At 42.8% G+C, this 15,488-nt stretch overlaps 1 protein-coding gene across 1 annotated transcript; it reads left to right on the plus strand.

Moving 5' to 3' along the window:
- The first annotated feature begins 590 nt into the window (after positions 1–590).
- Positions 591–15,290, plus strand: RNF139 (ring finger protein 139). Its single transcript, XM_033155821.1, has 2 exons — positions 591–1,012; positions 12,949–15,290. Exons 1-2 carry the CDS (start codon positions 829–831, stop codon positions 14,769–14,771), a joined length of 2,007 nt encoding a protein of 668 aa, XP_033011712.1. The 5' UTR covers positions 591–828; the 3' UTR covers positions 14,772–15,290.
- The last annotated feature ends 198 nt before the right edge of the window (positions 15,291–15,488 follow it).

Consider the following 15,488-nt stretch of genomic DNA (forward strand, 5'->3'; position numbering starts at 1 on the left):
AAACTTTAGTAGTCAAGTAGGGCTGTGAATTTCCCTTCGATTTTATTGCCTCTTTATTATTTTTTAAAAATCCTTTTTTTTACAATCAAGTGTATAAATTTGATCAGAGAAATAATTCGAAACGCTACTGAGGAGGAATCCGTTCGGAGCCCGGATTCCCTCACAAACTCCCTCTCCCTCTCCTCAGCGAGGAGGCACTGAGGTCAGTCCCACGACGACAGCGACCAACGACTCGCCTGAGCGGGGGGGAAAAAAACAACCAACCTCCGAGCGCGTGCGCGGCGACGGCGCTGGCGGCTCCTGATTGGCGGATACTAGGTGCGCTCGCGCCGCTCATTCGGCAGTTACCCTTGGTGGTAGGGGTGGTGGGTGGGGTTGTTGTTTTTAGTACTAAACTCCACCCACCAACCCCGCCGCCTCCAGCACATGAAGCCTATTGGCGGGGCGGGGCATTGTGACGGGGAGGACGCCGTGGCCCCGCCCACCCCACCCCCGTCGCGTTGTTTCTGAGAGGGCCGCGGCGTCCAGCGGCTACGTCGATGCTGCAGGAGGAGGCGGCGCGCGCCGGCTGGCTGGCGGGCGGCGGATGAGGAGGAGAAGGAGGAGGAGGGAGGAAGAGGCAGGCAGGCATCGCGGACATGATGGCGGCGGCCCCCTCGCGAGCGCTGGTGTCGGCGGCGTCGGCATCGTCCCTGCGTCCGGGGTCCCAGTCGTCTCGGGCGGCGAGAGCCCGGCGGTAACTCGCGGCCGCCGTCATCGCCGTGCCCTTTCTCTGCCTTCCCCCCGCCGCCCGCCCAGAGACGGACAGGAGGCGGCGGGGTCTCGGGGATGGCGGCCCCGGGCCCCCCTCAACCGCCGCCTCGGCGGCTGGGCCCGTGGCTGCGGGCCGGCGCGGAGGTGGCGCTGCGGGTGCCCAGCCTTTTCCTCATCGACGCCATCTTCAACTCGTCCCCGGTGATCCCCGGAGACTCCCTGTGGGCCGGCCTCCTGGGGGGGCTGCTGCGGCTGATGGGTGAGAGACCCTTCCCCCAACCCCACCCCTCACGAGCACCCCATTTATATGCCTATCGCTGGGGGGGGGGAGAGAAAGGGGTGGGTGGGCCTTCCACCACCTCCCCGCCCCAATTTTACCTCAGTAGGTATAGATCACGAGATCTCAGGGTCGCGGGTTCGAGCCCCACGTGGGGCAAACGGTCCCTGCATTGCAGGGGGTTGGACTAGATGACCCCCAGGAACCCTTCCCACTCTACAATTCTGTGATACAATTCTGTCATCCCCCTCCCTTCCTATAGGGTACTCAGGAGGTGGAGAGGAAGGATTTTTTTTTGGGGGGGGGATACTTCTCCAACCCTTTTCCACCGCCACCCCGGAAGAAGCTTCTGTGGTGAACGTCGCCGTGCCTTCTCCGCGCTTCCTTGTGCGGCAACTTTCCTGCTCTCTTACTTTTAATTGGCGTTGGGGAGAGAAGAGGGCGACCGCCTACCTGTTTTTCTCGGGCATGAATCCTCCCTAAACCACCACCACCTTTCCCCTTGAGAGCATCAAAACTTCACCGGGTGGGTGGTTGTGGTTGTTGTCCTTGTAAAAAGGATGTTTGCTAATCCCCGGTTGACCCATAAGTAAGTGTTGAAACAGCAGCACATCTTCAGCCATTTAGAGTTAGGGATGTGAAGGGCACTTTTGAAGGATGCTAAAGGGTGAAAATGTATGTTTATTGATCTGGCTGGAATAGGATAAACGTTTACTGTAGTCTTTTGCACAGTGAATGCATCTCTTCTTCCTAGATCTGCTTTCTTCACACCCAGATTTCCAGTGAGATGTGTCCACTTCATTTTTTTCATGGCTTCCCAAACCTTTTGCTCCCGCAGACCACTTGGTCTTGGTGGACCACTTAATGTTTTTTCTACCTGTTGTCACAGTTGTGACACACTGTGCTAGATGCTGTCTATTTTGTATTGTTTTTTTAATTGCTTCTTTTCTTACTTTTACTATATTAACAGTTTGCATTGCATGGTATGATTCAGATTTTATTCACACAAACACAATAAAAATACAGCTAAGGATCAATATGAAATTTGTGGATCTGTTGGCACACAGACTACAGTTTGGGAACCCCTAGTTTATTTAATGTTGACACCTGGGTCAGTCTTCCTGCTTCACTTGGATTGTTAGCTAAGCTACTATCCTATCCTACTATTCAGTCAAAATAACTATAGGTCTTTTTTTCTAAAATTAAGAGTAGTGAAAGCTAGTCCCCAGCATTGGAAGTTTTATAAGAGCTTAGTTTGCTAAACATTTGCCAGGGACAGCTTGTTGACTGTAAAATGACCTTTTATGATCTTGTGTTGGGCTAAGGTTGCCCAACTGTTAACTAACCTCTAGTGTTTCAATGCCTTCTGCTTTTTTGCAATAGGCCTGCTGGTAATTTGGTCATCATATCTTGGTTCAAGCAGAACCAGTTTTCAATTTGTGCTGGGGTAGCTCAGTGAGTAGAAGATGAGACTCTTTAATCACAGGGTCATGGGTTCAAGCCCCACATTGGGCAAATGATTCCTTCATTGTGGGAGGACTAGATGACCCTCGTAGTCCCTTCCAACTCTACAATTCTATAATTCTTATGTAGATAGCAATTGTCTGTTTAGAGCAATATTATTCAGATAACTAGTCACATACAGGCAACAAAGTAGATATGTGTTTGCTTGCTTTTTCCAGCACAGAAGTACTATTTGTGCAAGAAATGTCACATGAAATGGTGTGGAAACCAGACTTGAAAACAGTCATTTGTCTGCTTGCATGTGATAAAAATCTCCCTCAAATGATCAGATAAATGTGCATTTGTAAATTGTTGTTGTTCAGTCGTGTCCGACTCTTTGTGACCCCATGGACCAGAGCACGCCAGGCACATCTATCCTTCACTGCCTCTCGCAGTTTGGCCAAACTCAAAGTTTGCTTCCCTTTCCCCCACTTTCAAGTGGTTTTTATATGCCACAAGTAACATGTGCTTTGGGTAACTTTGTGAAGAAAAGCAGCTAACAATAAGAATAGCACATGTGTTTGTGAACTATTATCTGGTAGAGAATATTGCCTGTTAACAACTCCTTTATAATAGCTTTTTAGCAAAACTACTTACCGTAGACAGCTCCTAAATGCTAAACAGCACTTCCTATCTTCCTCAATCTTTCATCTTCATGTTGCATTCCAAATTACATTTTAATGAATTTACCTGTCAGCTCCAATTTAATTTAGCGTAGAGCTCTATAAAAGCTTTGTCTGCATAATTGAGTTTTACTATAACTATTAGCCTTGGTGTTTCAAATCATTATTGGATTTCTCTATACCTTCTGAGATGTTATTCCCGTTCATGAGAGTTTTATAATCCTACAAAGCAGAGAGTTTTAGAAGATCAATCAATAAATAATATAATAATTATACAAATTGTTAATCTATATAAACAAGATCTGAGCAGTCTGTGATGTCTGATCTCTGAACTAGACATCAATGCAGTATGCAAATATGGAATTGGTTTTTGCCCCTCCCTTCTTCCCCTGTTGCTGTATACCAGGCATCCCCAAACTGCGGCCCTCCAGATGTTTTGGACGACAATTCCCATCATCCCTGACCACTGGTCCTGTTAGCTAGGGATCATGGGAGTTGTAGGCCAAAACATCTGGAGGGCCGCAGTTTGGGGATGCCTGCCGTATACAGTACTTTGGTTTGGAGATTAAACTATGACAGTTGTGATAGTGTTACTGGATAAACCCCAGTTCTGTTCGGCGAGCTTGATACTTGTGTCTGGAACGTGGCTTGATAGGCATTAAACCAAAATAATAGGTACATTGTAGGAGTTAGTACGTTGGAATAGCAGCTGAAAGGGTGTTGCAGAGCATAATACTCAGGGGGTGTAACCTCAACTGGTGACTCATCACTAACAATAAAAGAGGTGGAATTCCCTCCCCCCATAGCAGGGCGAGGCTTTTAAGTGCTGTGTAGTTTGTGTGATAATGACGATGAGGGGGTGGTAAAGTTGTAAACTGCAATTAAACATGTCTAATATCATTCCATTGTGAAAATGCATCAAAATTGAGTGCTTTGAAGCTAATTTTATATAAGTGAGATCTATCAGGTCAGTTACTGGATGATCTCTGCCAAGGGTAAATGATAAGATTAAGTGATTAGGGCCATTTGATAACTATCCTTTCTTGAAAGGATTAGGGGATGAGGAGAGTCTAGAATGGAAGCCCTTGGATTTAGAATTGTATTCCTTCTTTATCTCAAATTTTACATAAGCCGCATTCATCTTGTTCATCTGGTTCACCCTGGGATCTTCAGATAAAGGGTGGTATATAAATTGCATAAATAAAAAATAAAAATCTGGATCAATGTACTGTCTAGAAAATGGATGCAGCTTGTATAGGGGCTCTCTTTTTTCTTCAATTTAAAAGCCTTGATTTAAAAAAGAGTAGCCATATTATAAAATAAAAAAATTCCTTCCATTAGCACCTTAGAGACCAACTAAGTTTGTTATTGGTATGAGCTTTCGTGTGCATGCACGCTTCTTCAGATACAAACTTAGTTGGCCTCTAAGGTGCTACTGGAAGGATTTTTTTAAATTTTGTTTTGACTACGGTAGACCGACACGGCTACCTACCTGTAACTAGAACATATTATAAAAGCCCTTGATGTTTTAGAGATTTGTATTGTTCCCCCTTCTTCCTCCTATAAATATCATGGGACCTTGTGTTTCAGAAAGCTGAAAGACCGGTAGTCCTTATGGTGTCTAGTTTTCTTGCATATAATTTTTTTTAATTTAATTAAACTAACACAGTTTTCTTAATATTTTTAAGGAAGTTGAGACAATCTTATGCATGTCTACGCAGATGTATTCTGCTCCATGGGACTTAATAGCAGGTGTGCATAACATTGCAGCATAATTTATTGGAAAGTGTTAAACTATGAATTAATTTGGGGCACCAATTGAGACTGTTAGTTGTGCTTAATTCTGCTGAAACTAGTACCACTTGCGTTAAACACATCCCGTTAATTTCAGGGCGACTTTTGGGATGTGACTTCTCTGGATTGGGACCATGGTCTGTTGAGCTAATTGTGGGAGGCTTTGCTTGTGGTAAGAGATAGAAGCTGATTGTCCCTAGTACATTACAACTTGACTTCTGGGTATTTCATTGACTTTAGTCAGGGCGAAGGTTGTGGATCATTAAGCTTTCATAATAAGTCTTAAACTTGAACTTAAACATTAGGATGTGCTTGCGTCTTCTGGGAATCAATAGAGTGTTCAGATACTGTGATTCATGGGTCATGTCCAGATAAGCCCTGGGTTGTCTGATATGTTTTCCTCATATCTAGTTGCAATTTTGGTTTGGGGCCATAACTCTGGTCAAAGGATAGTGGAAATATATGTGAGTGATTTACTGGACAGAAATTTTAAAGAATTGATTTTATTATGATAGGTCATAGCATTTATTCATTTGCAGATAATTCTTAGAATTCTTAGAATTTATTTCTGTTGCATATTTTTGACCATGTCTCATATCCAATATCCAGTTCTAGCTAAAATTGTTTGGCTAGACTTTGGAAGGATGATAAAATCCCAGAAGTACAGGCTATTGCAATTATGGAGAAGATTATCAAGAGGCCAGAATTACTTTACATACTCATCAAACAAAATGACACCGGTTTATATAATTTTGGAGAGAGAATGGTGGAGAGTTTGATTTTCAGAATGCTATGATAGATTATCTTCAAGGAGATAGATTTTTGTGGGGTTTGTTGAGATATTGAGAATACCAGTATTTTTTGTAATTATATAGAGCAGTTGTATGTTGGAGATACAAATGGTATTACATAATCTGCACTCACGTATGAATTTATGAATATCCTAAAATGTATACTTCTTTCCATATCCAGTCTCAGTATATCTCTGGATTAGGGTTGGGCGATGTTGGGTTTTCAACATCATGGTGTATCTCCAGGCAAACATTGGGTTTGGCGATATACCACGATGGTGAAAAAAGCTGAATTGGCCCCAGTTGGCGAGATGCCAGGTGAAACTACCCCAGCTTTCACCCCAGCACCTCACGGGCTGTGGCCAGTACAGCTGGCCCCAGCCTACTGCTCAGCCTGGGGGTGGAAAGGCTCCTGCTCCCAGCTGAGCAATCCCCAAGGCCCCTTGGCCAAGCTCCACTTGGGGTGGAAGAGCCCCAGGTCTCAGCAAAGCCAGCCCTGAGTCCACGGCTGCTCCTGCTAGAGCAGCAAGGACCTTGGGGCTCTTTGAACAAGCTCCCTCTGCCTTCACTGGCATGGGGGTGTGGGCAAGCTACCTTGCCTGCTTGCCCCACTTGAAGAAGGACCAAGCGGCAGTAGCCAAGCGCATGGATGCTGTCAGGCTCCATGCTTTTGACTGCCTTCACTCCTTCCAGTAGTGGGTGGATGGGGGGTCCGTTCACCCCAAGAAGAATGATGCAGCCCACCCTCCTGGGCAAACTGTGCAAGGCGCAGGGTGCAAAGCCACCCTATACACGCCTTGTGGAAAGGGGGTGCTGGCGAGCGCTGGGCCTGCCAGCAGCATCAAAGAGCCCCTACATCGCCTGGCTGGCTTCCACTGGGAGAGCAGGAGCAGAATCGAGGCTCTCTCAGTTGGGAGGGGGAGCTTGATTCTCCCTCTGCCGGGGCAGAGTGCAATGGTGGCTTCACCTGTGGTATATAGCTGGTGAAACTGCCATCGTGAGTCCCTCTGCCTCCAGCTCCCAGCTAGTTTGTTTCTCTCTTAGCACCCTGGGGGCTGGAGGCAGAGGGACTCAAGCAGAAGCAATTTCATCAGCAATAAACCACTGAGTGAAGCTGTCATTGTGGTCTGAGTCCACATATCGATATTTTGCCCAGTCCTAATCTGGATATATCTTGAATGGTTTAAATTTATACTGGCATATTCCCTTACTCAAATATATGGCTATAGCTAATAGAGCTCCTTATTTGCTGGCCCATGTGGGCACTGTAGCTAGTATAATGAGATTACAGATAGAGAATTTCCTGAGAGATATAATATTTAGCAGTTAATCTCTCAGCCAGAGATCATTTGGCAGTCCTATAACTTTCCCCTTTTAGAAAACACATTGAACAGTCATGCAGTTGATATACATCTAAAAGGTTATTTTCCCTTGCTTTTAATTACTAGGATAGTGGTTCTTGTGTTTTTAATTGAGACACTTTTGATTTAGAAGCCAACATCAGCTTTCCCCCCTTTTATTGGGAAGTCAGAATTGCATGTCCAATTACATATTTATTATTCAGAACACTTTGCAGTAATTTCATGTCCAAATATAATAATAATAATAATAATAATAATAATTATTATTATTATTATTATTTATACCCCGCCCATCTGGCCGGGTCTCCCCAGCCACTCTGGGCGGCCTCCAACAAATACCAAAATACAATACAGAGTCACAAATTAAAAACTTCCCTAAACAGGGCTGCCTTTACAAATATACAAATACAAATATACAAATACAAATATACAGTGTGTAAAGCTGTGTTAGAAACTGAAATATGAAAGCTAGGAGCTAAATGACACCTTAAACCTAGGTTATGGGCGCAACAATGGAATGTCTAGGCGCACTTTTTTAAATAACAAGAATACAAAGCTGAAAATGAATGAACTGCAGCTAAAATATTGCATCCATTTCCCACATGGTCTAGTAAAGAAAAAGTTCTTCCTTTATTTCCACTCTGCAGTTTTATTCTGAAATCTTAGGCGCAGAACTGTGCCCAGAGCTCAGTAACTGCTCACACTAATGAAATTCCCTGTCACAAAATGCACCTAGAACAATGGTAGTTTTTAACACTGGTATAAAGACTGTTAACATTTATAACACATTTGCATACTCTGGCTACTCTCACCTCAGTAAAACAGTTAAAAGACAAGCTTCATGTGACTTTTCCTAACCTTTGTTTTCCAGGGACAATATTTTGATCCAAATCCTTGTTCCCTCTAAGCCTTAAAGGAACGTTGAATAAATGTTGTCCTAGTCTATCCCTCCAAATAAATTTATTCCCTCAATCCAATTTGGAAAGAATAGAAGTAGCTTCTCACTACTTTCCCCTGGGAGCCAGTATAGGTTTGCCATCTAGTATGAGTGAAAGGTCACTGTTATAAAACAAGTTATTTTAAGCCAGAAGAGGAGACACTAACTACTATACAACTCGAGCACTTTTTACCCATTTGTCTTGAATGCACCAAACAACATTAGTAGGTCCACTGCTTCATCCCACATCACGTGATGGGGAAATCTTTCTGGCCCATTGGGCAACAGTTTAAACCAATGAATAGTCTATCTGAAGTTATCTAGTTGTTTTGAAACCAGGTTCTTTGTTCTTATGACTAACTAGTGGCGCTAAACTTTTTTTTTTTTTTTAAAAAAAAACCATAATGGAAAAAGTATATACTTTAGTGTTTTTTTAAACTAGTAGCGCTATTCCCCTCGCCAGTGCCACCACCAATATTTTCTGGAGTACAATCATACTGCCTCTCAGCTGAAGAGGATTTAAGAAGTAATAATTAGTATTAGATTATAAATACCGTAGATTTGTTAATTTTCCTTATGAGTTAGCTTCAGTTCAGTGCACTAATAACATGTACTTCTCCAATAATAATTATTGTAAGGCATGACCAAGCTCTTAATCTGTGTTCAGCAGCCTCTGATCATTCTGGTTTCCAGATTGATTGTAATGGTCCTTTAAGTGAGGCCTGAATAACTTGTGACCCATCCAGCCAAATATAGTCCCATAGGGCTCAAGGCAATCCTGTTAGTAAGCCCCCCCAAAGATACCAGCCTGGAAGCATTATTACTTGTGTGCTGTTTACTCATAAAGGGGGTTGCCATTCTGACCTTTCTCCAGCTTGACTCTCTGAAAACCTGCAGTTCACTCAGGTTCCATTTCTTAGAGACACAGACTATGTTGTTCCCAATATACAAGCTGGGGGAAGCTTACTGTCTTGCAGGAGAGGTGGGGAAATCTGGCGCGTTGACAGCCCCATCCTACTATTGAGGTGGCAAGATTACCTTTACTTGCTTTGTGGAATTAATTGTATTGATTAATATTCTGTGGCCTTTTAATTCTGCCTGTAGGGGGGTATTGTTTTGTTTGCTTTCATTTTTGTTATGTGTTTTGTGTTTTCATTTTGTATTTTTATGTTGTGAACTGCCCTGTGATCCTCAGATGAAGGGCAGTATACAAGTATTATTAATAATAATAATAATAATAATACTGAAGTGAGGCAATGCTGCCCACCACACCCATGCTTATGAGTAAAAAGACGGGATGGGGGATTGCAGGCTCAAACAGTGGCTGTGGAGGAAGTAAAACCCTTTTCTTTGTGACCAGTACAAAAAACAGAGTGAACTGCTGTAGCAGAAATAGCATTCTGCCCCTTCTTCTCCAGCCTGCTCACTGACCTGGGGATAATTTCATAGAATTGTAGAGTTGGAAGGGTCCCGAGGGTCATCTAGTCTAACCCCCTGCAAAGCAGGAATCTCAACTGAAGCATCCATGACAGATGGCCATCCAACCTCTACTTAGAAACCTCCAAGGAAGGAAAGTCCACCACCTCCCAAGGGAGTCCATTCTACTGTTGAACAGCTCTTACTGTCAGAAAGTTCTTCCTGATGTTTAGTTGGAATTTCTCACACTTACCTGCATGGAATTCCTGGTTGCCAGGGATGACTAGGCGAGTGGTTAAATAAAAGACTTGCTCATGGACCTGTCTTCATGGCTGCTTGGGACAGTAGAAAAAGGAGAGCTGTCAAGCACCTGCCGACAAATGGCTGCTAGGCTGTGTCATAAATTGTGCAAGCAAATCTGTTTTAGCTTGAAATACCAACACTAAATGCAGTGTTTCAGGTGATATTGACTAGTGTTTTGAATGATACAAATAATTCTCTGTCATCTTAGATACGCCTTTCCCCAAAATTCAGTAGAAAGTTGTCTACTCTCAGATACTGTGTAATACTTAATACATGGGCCATTGGCCCAAATTTGAGGGCTTCATGAACCATTTCATTCATAGGTAAAAGCAAGTATAGTGGTACCACGGTTTAAGAACAGCCCTGGTTACGAACTCTTCAGTTTAAGAACTCCGCAAAACCAGAAATAGTGTCCCAGTTTGCAAACTTTACCTTGGTCTAAGAATTGAAGCTGAACGGTGGAAGGGCACCGGCGGTGGGAGGCCTCATTAGGGGAAGCGCACACCTTGGTTTAAGAACAGTTTTGCTTTAAGAACAGACTTCCAGAACGGATTAATTTCATAAACCAAGGTACCACTGTATGTTAAAATCCATCTTGTGCTGTCTGTCTGATACTTACATTTTATTTATTGAATTTATATACCACCCTATACCCGCAGGTCTTAGGGTGGTTCACAGAATAAAATCAAAATAAAACCACAAAATACATAATCAAAATAAAAACAACAACCCAATAACCCCCCCCCCAAAAAACCCCACCACTTTTTAAAAGGGCATAGGATGTCAATCAAACCAACCAACCAAAGGCCTGGTTTTTGCCTAGCACCTAAAGATGTATAATGAAGGTGCCAGGCGAACTTCCCTGGGGAGAGCATTCCACAGACAGTGAGTCACTGTAGAGAAGGCTTGTTCTCATGTTGCCACCCTCCAGACCTCTCGAGGAGGAGGTACACAAAGAAGGGCCTCAGAAGATGATCTCAGGGTCCGGGTAGGTTCATATGGAAAGAGGCGGTCCTTGAATGTATTGCGGTCCTGAGCCATTTAAGGCTTTATAGCACTTTGAATTGGGCCGGGAAACTAATTGGTAGCCAGTGCAGTCAGACCAGGATCTGTGTAATATGCTCAAACAGTCTCTAATCCAGTGGTGTCCAAACTTTTTGAAAGAGGGCCAGATTTCATGAAGTGAAGGGCTGGGAAGGGCCAACCAAAGTGTTGAAGTTGAAGTTTTTTATGATTTTACCCCAGGAAATAAACTGCCACAGGGGTCGGCCCCCGAATCACTGATCTCTTCCAGTCATGAGCCTTCTTGTCGTCAGATTAGGCAAGCAGTATTCATAAGAAAACCTCAATTCTTAATTGGTAGGGCACAAAAATCTATTAGGAGCCCCAACCTGCAAATATTTATGGGTTTTATTTATAAAATTTATATACCACCTTTTCCTCCAAGGTAGCTCCAGGTGGTGTACATGGTTCTTTCTCTCCCCATTTTGGCAAAAACTGGCAGGAAGTCTTGTGGGGAACCTTAAGCTCAAGGTGTTTTTGGCTACATAAATCAACTTAGCAAAAAGCAGCACCCAGATGGTAGAGTGAAACTGCATGATAATGGGGCTTGGCTGTTGGCTATATTGCTTGTTAACCCTGTCATTGACACACCACCAGGTTTTGTATTAAAACACCACAAGAAATGCCTGGTTTGCACTCTTACTGTATAAGAACATGCTGCCGCGGGGTTGGAAAAAGAAGTGTTTTCAGTGTTGGTGTAAGCATAACCACTATGTAAATCAGTGATGGGTGTAATAGGCAGTAACAGGCAGTGATGTTAAGGACAGTTACAGTGCTGTTCACTCATCCATAAATGGCTGTTTTATTTCCCTAGATCATTTCTTACCTTCATACAATGTAATTTTAAAACGCTGATTGCCAATGTGGCACCTTCAGACAAAGATGCACCTCCAGAGGCCTTTCCTTGCACCCAAAGGGTTCAGTTCTCCTACTGAAATTAGGCTTAAAAGAGCATTTCGTTGTAGCCAGTAAAGAAGGTTGCGGTGTGTTGGGGTCACAGTGTGTGCATGGTGCCCATAACAGTTCCAGTTCTCCAAGTTGCTCACGGGCCCACAAAGGTTGGCGGCCCCTGTTATATTCCTGTTGTTTACATGATATATGGGAATACGGTCTGTATTTAGAAAAGTTCAGGATGCCTACCAAAAACACAACACAACACAACCTATATGCAGAGGGGAAATAGAATGATTGAAATCAAGATACAAATAAATACTAAACGCTATCATCTAGTTTTTACTGCTGTTTTTTCTAAGTATTAAAGCCATAAAAAACTAAAAGCCCATCTAGCAACCAAGGCCTTCTTAAAAAGGAAGGTCTCTTATTGCAAAAGACCATCAGGGAAGGGGTGAAGAACCTCTCTGAGCACCAAATCCCAGAGTCTGGGTGTGATCACTAAAAAGGCCCCCTCTGGCCCCAGTCAAGAATGACTGGTATATATTAGACTAGAGGGTCTGTGTTGATGATGTATTTGCTGGTAGGAGTTCTGAGCTGCTCCATGGAACAGCAATGTATGTAGAGATGGTGGCCAAATTGATGGTATCAGACATGTGTTTAGTTTGCCCTAATTTCCATTGTGCTTATTTGTCCTCAGTAGTTTGGAGCAAGTGAATATACAGGCATACCTCAGAGATTATTGCGAGTTCGATTCCAGACCACCGCAATAAGCGAATATCGCAGTAAAGCGAGTTACACAGGTTTTTTGTTTCCCAGTACATATAAAAGTGACGTTTACACTATAGTGTAATCTATTAAGCCAGACCCCTCCCCTGGCTGCAGAGGCGAAAGGTGGAAAACATAGCTGCAGTCCTAGCCAGCTCCACTCCTGTGGCCAGAAGAGAGGTGGCGGTGTGTGTGTGCACGCGCTTCCTTCCCCTGGAAGCTGCCTCGTAAGGAGCAATATCTGAAATGTAATAAAAGTGAGGTATGACTGTTCAAAAGTTGATGTTCTGGGCTGTATGGAAATTAGTATTTACTAGGATTGGATTAATTGGAGTACAGCTTCTATAAAATTGAACTGTAGATTGAATTTACAGAGAGGGCTGAAAACGTAACAGTCACACCTGTTCATTGAGCATTTTTCATGTTAAGAGTGTACAGACAACTAACTCTCCTTTCCTCCTCCTTTTAGGTGTCTTTGTATCCAGTGTTGTTCTGATTCTGTCACAAAGATCACTTTTCAAGTTTTATACGATCAGCTCTGCTCTTCTGCTAGCCGCAACATCAGTGATGGTGAACTATTACGCTTTTTTGCACATAAACTTCCACAGTGCCTCTTATACAACACCTTTTGGAGTTCAGCTCCTTCCTCATAAAGGACCTTCCTTAGGGATGGCACTCTCTGTCCTTCAGCTTGCCTTTGGAATTGGCTACGTTGCACTGTTAAATGTCCAGTCCATATACTCTCAGCTAATCATACTGGATTTATTGATTCCTCTTGTAGGCTTGATCATTGAATTGCCGTTACACATCAGGCAGATTTTAGTCTTTACCTCAGGCTTCATTTTGACAGTATATACCCTGGTCGTTTTAGTTTATAAAATTAAACGATTCTACTACTCTTCACGGTATGTCTATCTTCTTATAAGGCACATGTATCGCATTTATGGATTACAACTGTTGCTGGAAGATACATGGAAAAGGATTCGTTTTCCATCAGTTTTGCGGGTCTTTTGGCTAACGAGGCTGGCAGCACAAGCTGTTGTATTAACATTCTTCATCAAAATGGCAGAAACTAATGCAGGCATTAAATTTTACATGCTTTCTTGGGACAGTTTTTGGGAGTTATTTTGCAGCCTTATTGTCAGCGGGTGTGATTCTACTTTAACTGTATTAGGCATGAGTGCTGTAATTTCATCTATAGCTCACTACCTGGGGCTTGGTATTTTGGCCTTTATTGGATCTACTGATGAAGACGACAAAAGGCTTGGTTTTGTGGCACCAGTTTTATTTTTTATTTTGGCCCTGCAGACTGGTTTAAGTGGGCTTAAGCCAGAAGAGAGACTAGTTCGCTTGAGTCGAAACATGTGCCTTTTGCTGACCGCAGTCCTGCATTTTATCCACGGAATGACAGACCCTGTCCTAATGTCTCTGAGTGCCTCCCATGTGTCCTCATTTCGCAGACACTTTCCTGTGCTCTTCGTCTCAGCTTGCCTCTTTGTTCTTCCAATTTTGCTCAGTTACATGCTTTGGCACCACTATGCACTAAATACATGGCTGTTTGCTGTTACGGCATTCTGCGTGGAACTCTGCCTGAAGGTTATTGTTTCTATCACTGTGTATGTACTCTTTATGATTGATGGCTACTATAATGTCCTATGGGAAAAGCTTGATGATTATGTCTACTATGTTCGATCGACGGGCAATATAATTGAGTTTATATTTGGAGTAATAATGTTTGGGAATGGTGCTTACACCATGGTGTTTGAATCAGGAAGCAAAATCCGGGCTTGTATGATGTGTCTGCATGCCTACTTCAACATCTACCTTCAGGCAAAGACTGGCTGGAAAACATTTATCAATCGTAGGACAGCTGTTGAGAAAATCAACTCACTTCCTGAAGTCAAAGGAGAGCGATTACGTGAAATCGATGACGTGTGTGCAATCTGCTACCACGAGTTTACTACATCTGCTCGTATTACTCCATGTAACCATTACTTTCATGCACTTTGCCTTCGGAAATGGCTCTACATTCAAGACACTTGTCCAATGTGCCATCAAAAAGTTTATACTGAGGATAAGGAGAATCCAAATATCTCAAATAACAATGGTTTTGTTGCACTCGACGAAAATGAACCTGATGAAAATCCTTTGCAAGGAGAAGATGCAGCTGCTGATATGGAAAATGAACTAAATGAAGATAATGACAGTTCTGAGAGTGAGGAGGAATTAGAGACTGAGAGCTCAAGTCAGACTGTTGTACTGCCCGAAGAACACTCAGAACAGGGAACCTGACTTGGTTTAAAATGTCATGTACTGAACACTGTGGGTGGGTGTTAATAGTGGAGTTCAACTATGGAATAAAAGCTTCACTTCATCAGTGTGTAACTAAGCACAAGAACAGTATCTCAAAATGTTGAATCTGTGAATGGGGTTGTCAATTTACTGTGATGTGCGATTGTAAATATACCTCTTAATTACTGCTGGTCTCTTTTGCGACCACCTTAAACTTTATGTACATTATTGTACATGGAATAAAGTGTTTTCGCATATTTTTTAAAACAGTTGAACAAAACACTTCTTAATTGATAAAAAAATTATAGTGTGCAAGTTGTGTCAAAAAGTTCCCGCACTTTGGTAAACTTAAGCCCATGATTTTGGATATATTGAAAACAAGCCAGTGTCTCAAGGAGCCACCCTTTAAATCAATTAAAATATTGGCTGAGGGTTAACAGATGTCAGTTATTTAAAAATCCTATCAAAGCATCATTTCCAACTTGACAGCAAAAATTAAAATTTTAGGTTTGCATAACTGTTACCATTCTTGCTACTGTGTTTATGTTTATGGGAAAGAGAGAAATGTTGGGGATGAAGAAACTGTTGTTTTTGCTACGGGTTGCATTTCTCTTGGAAGATAGGTAGTCAGAGGGCCTTGTGCCATTTTCGGTTCTGTAAGAATAGTAAGACATTATATTCCATATAACCGAGTCAACTGGATAGTAAAATAAACTG

This window comes from Lacerta agilis, chromosome 7 (assembly GCF_009819535.1).
Source record: "Lacerta agilis isolate rLacAgi1 chromosome 7, rLacAgi1.pri, whole genome shotgun sequence".
Lineage (NCBI taxonomy): Eukaryota > Metazoa > Chordata > Lepidosauria > Squamata > Lacertidae > Lacerta > Lacerta agilis.

Coding starts and splice junctions, on each gene's coding strand:
- RNF139 (XM_033155821.1), top strand. CDS start 829: ATGGCGGCCCCGGGCCCCCCTCAACCGCCGCCTCGGCGGCTGGGCCCG. Junction 1,013..12,948: donor GGGGCTGCTGCGGCTGATGG/GTGAGAGACCCT, acceptor TCCTCCTTTTAG/GTGTCTTTGTATCCAGTGTT.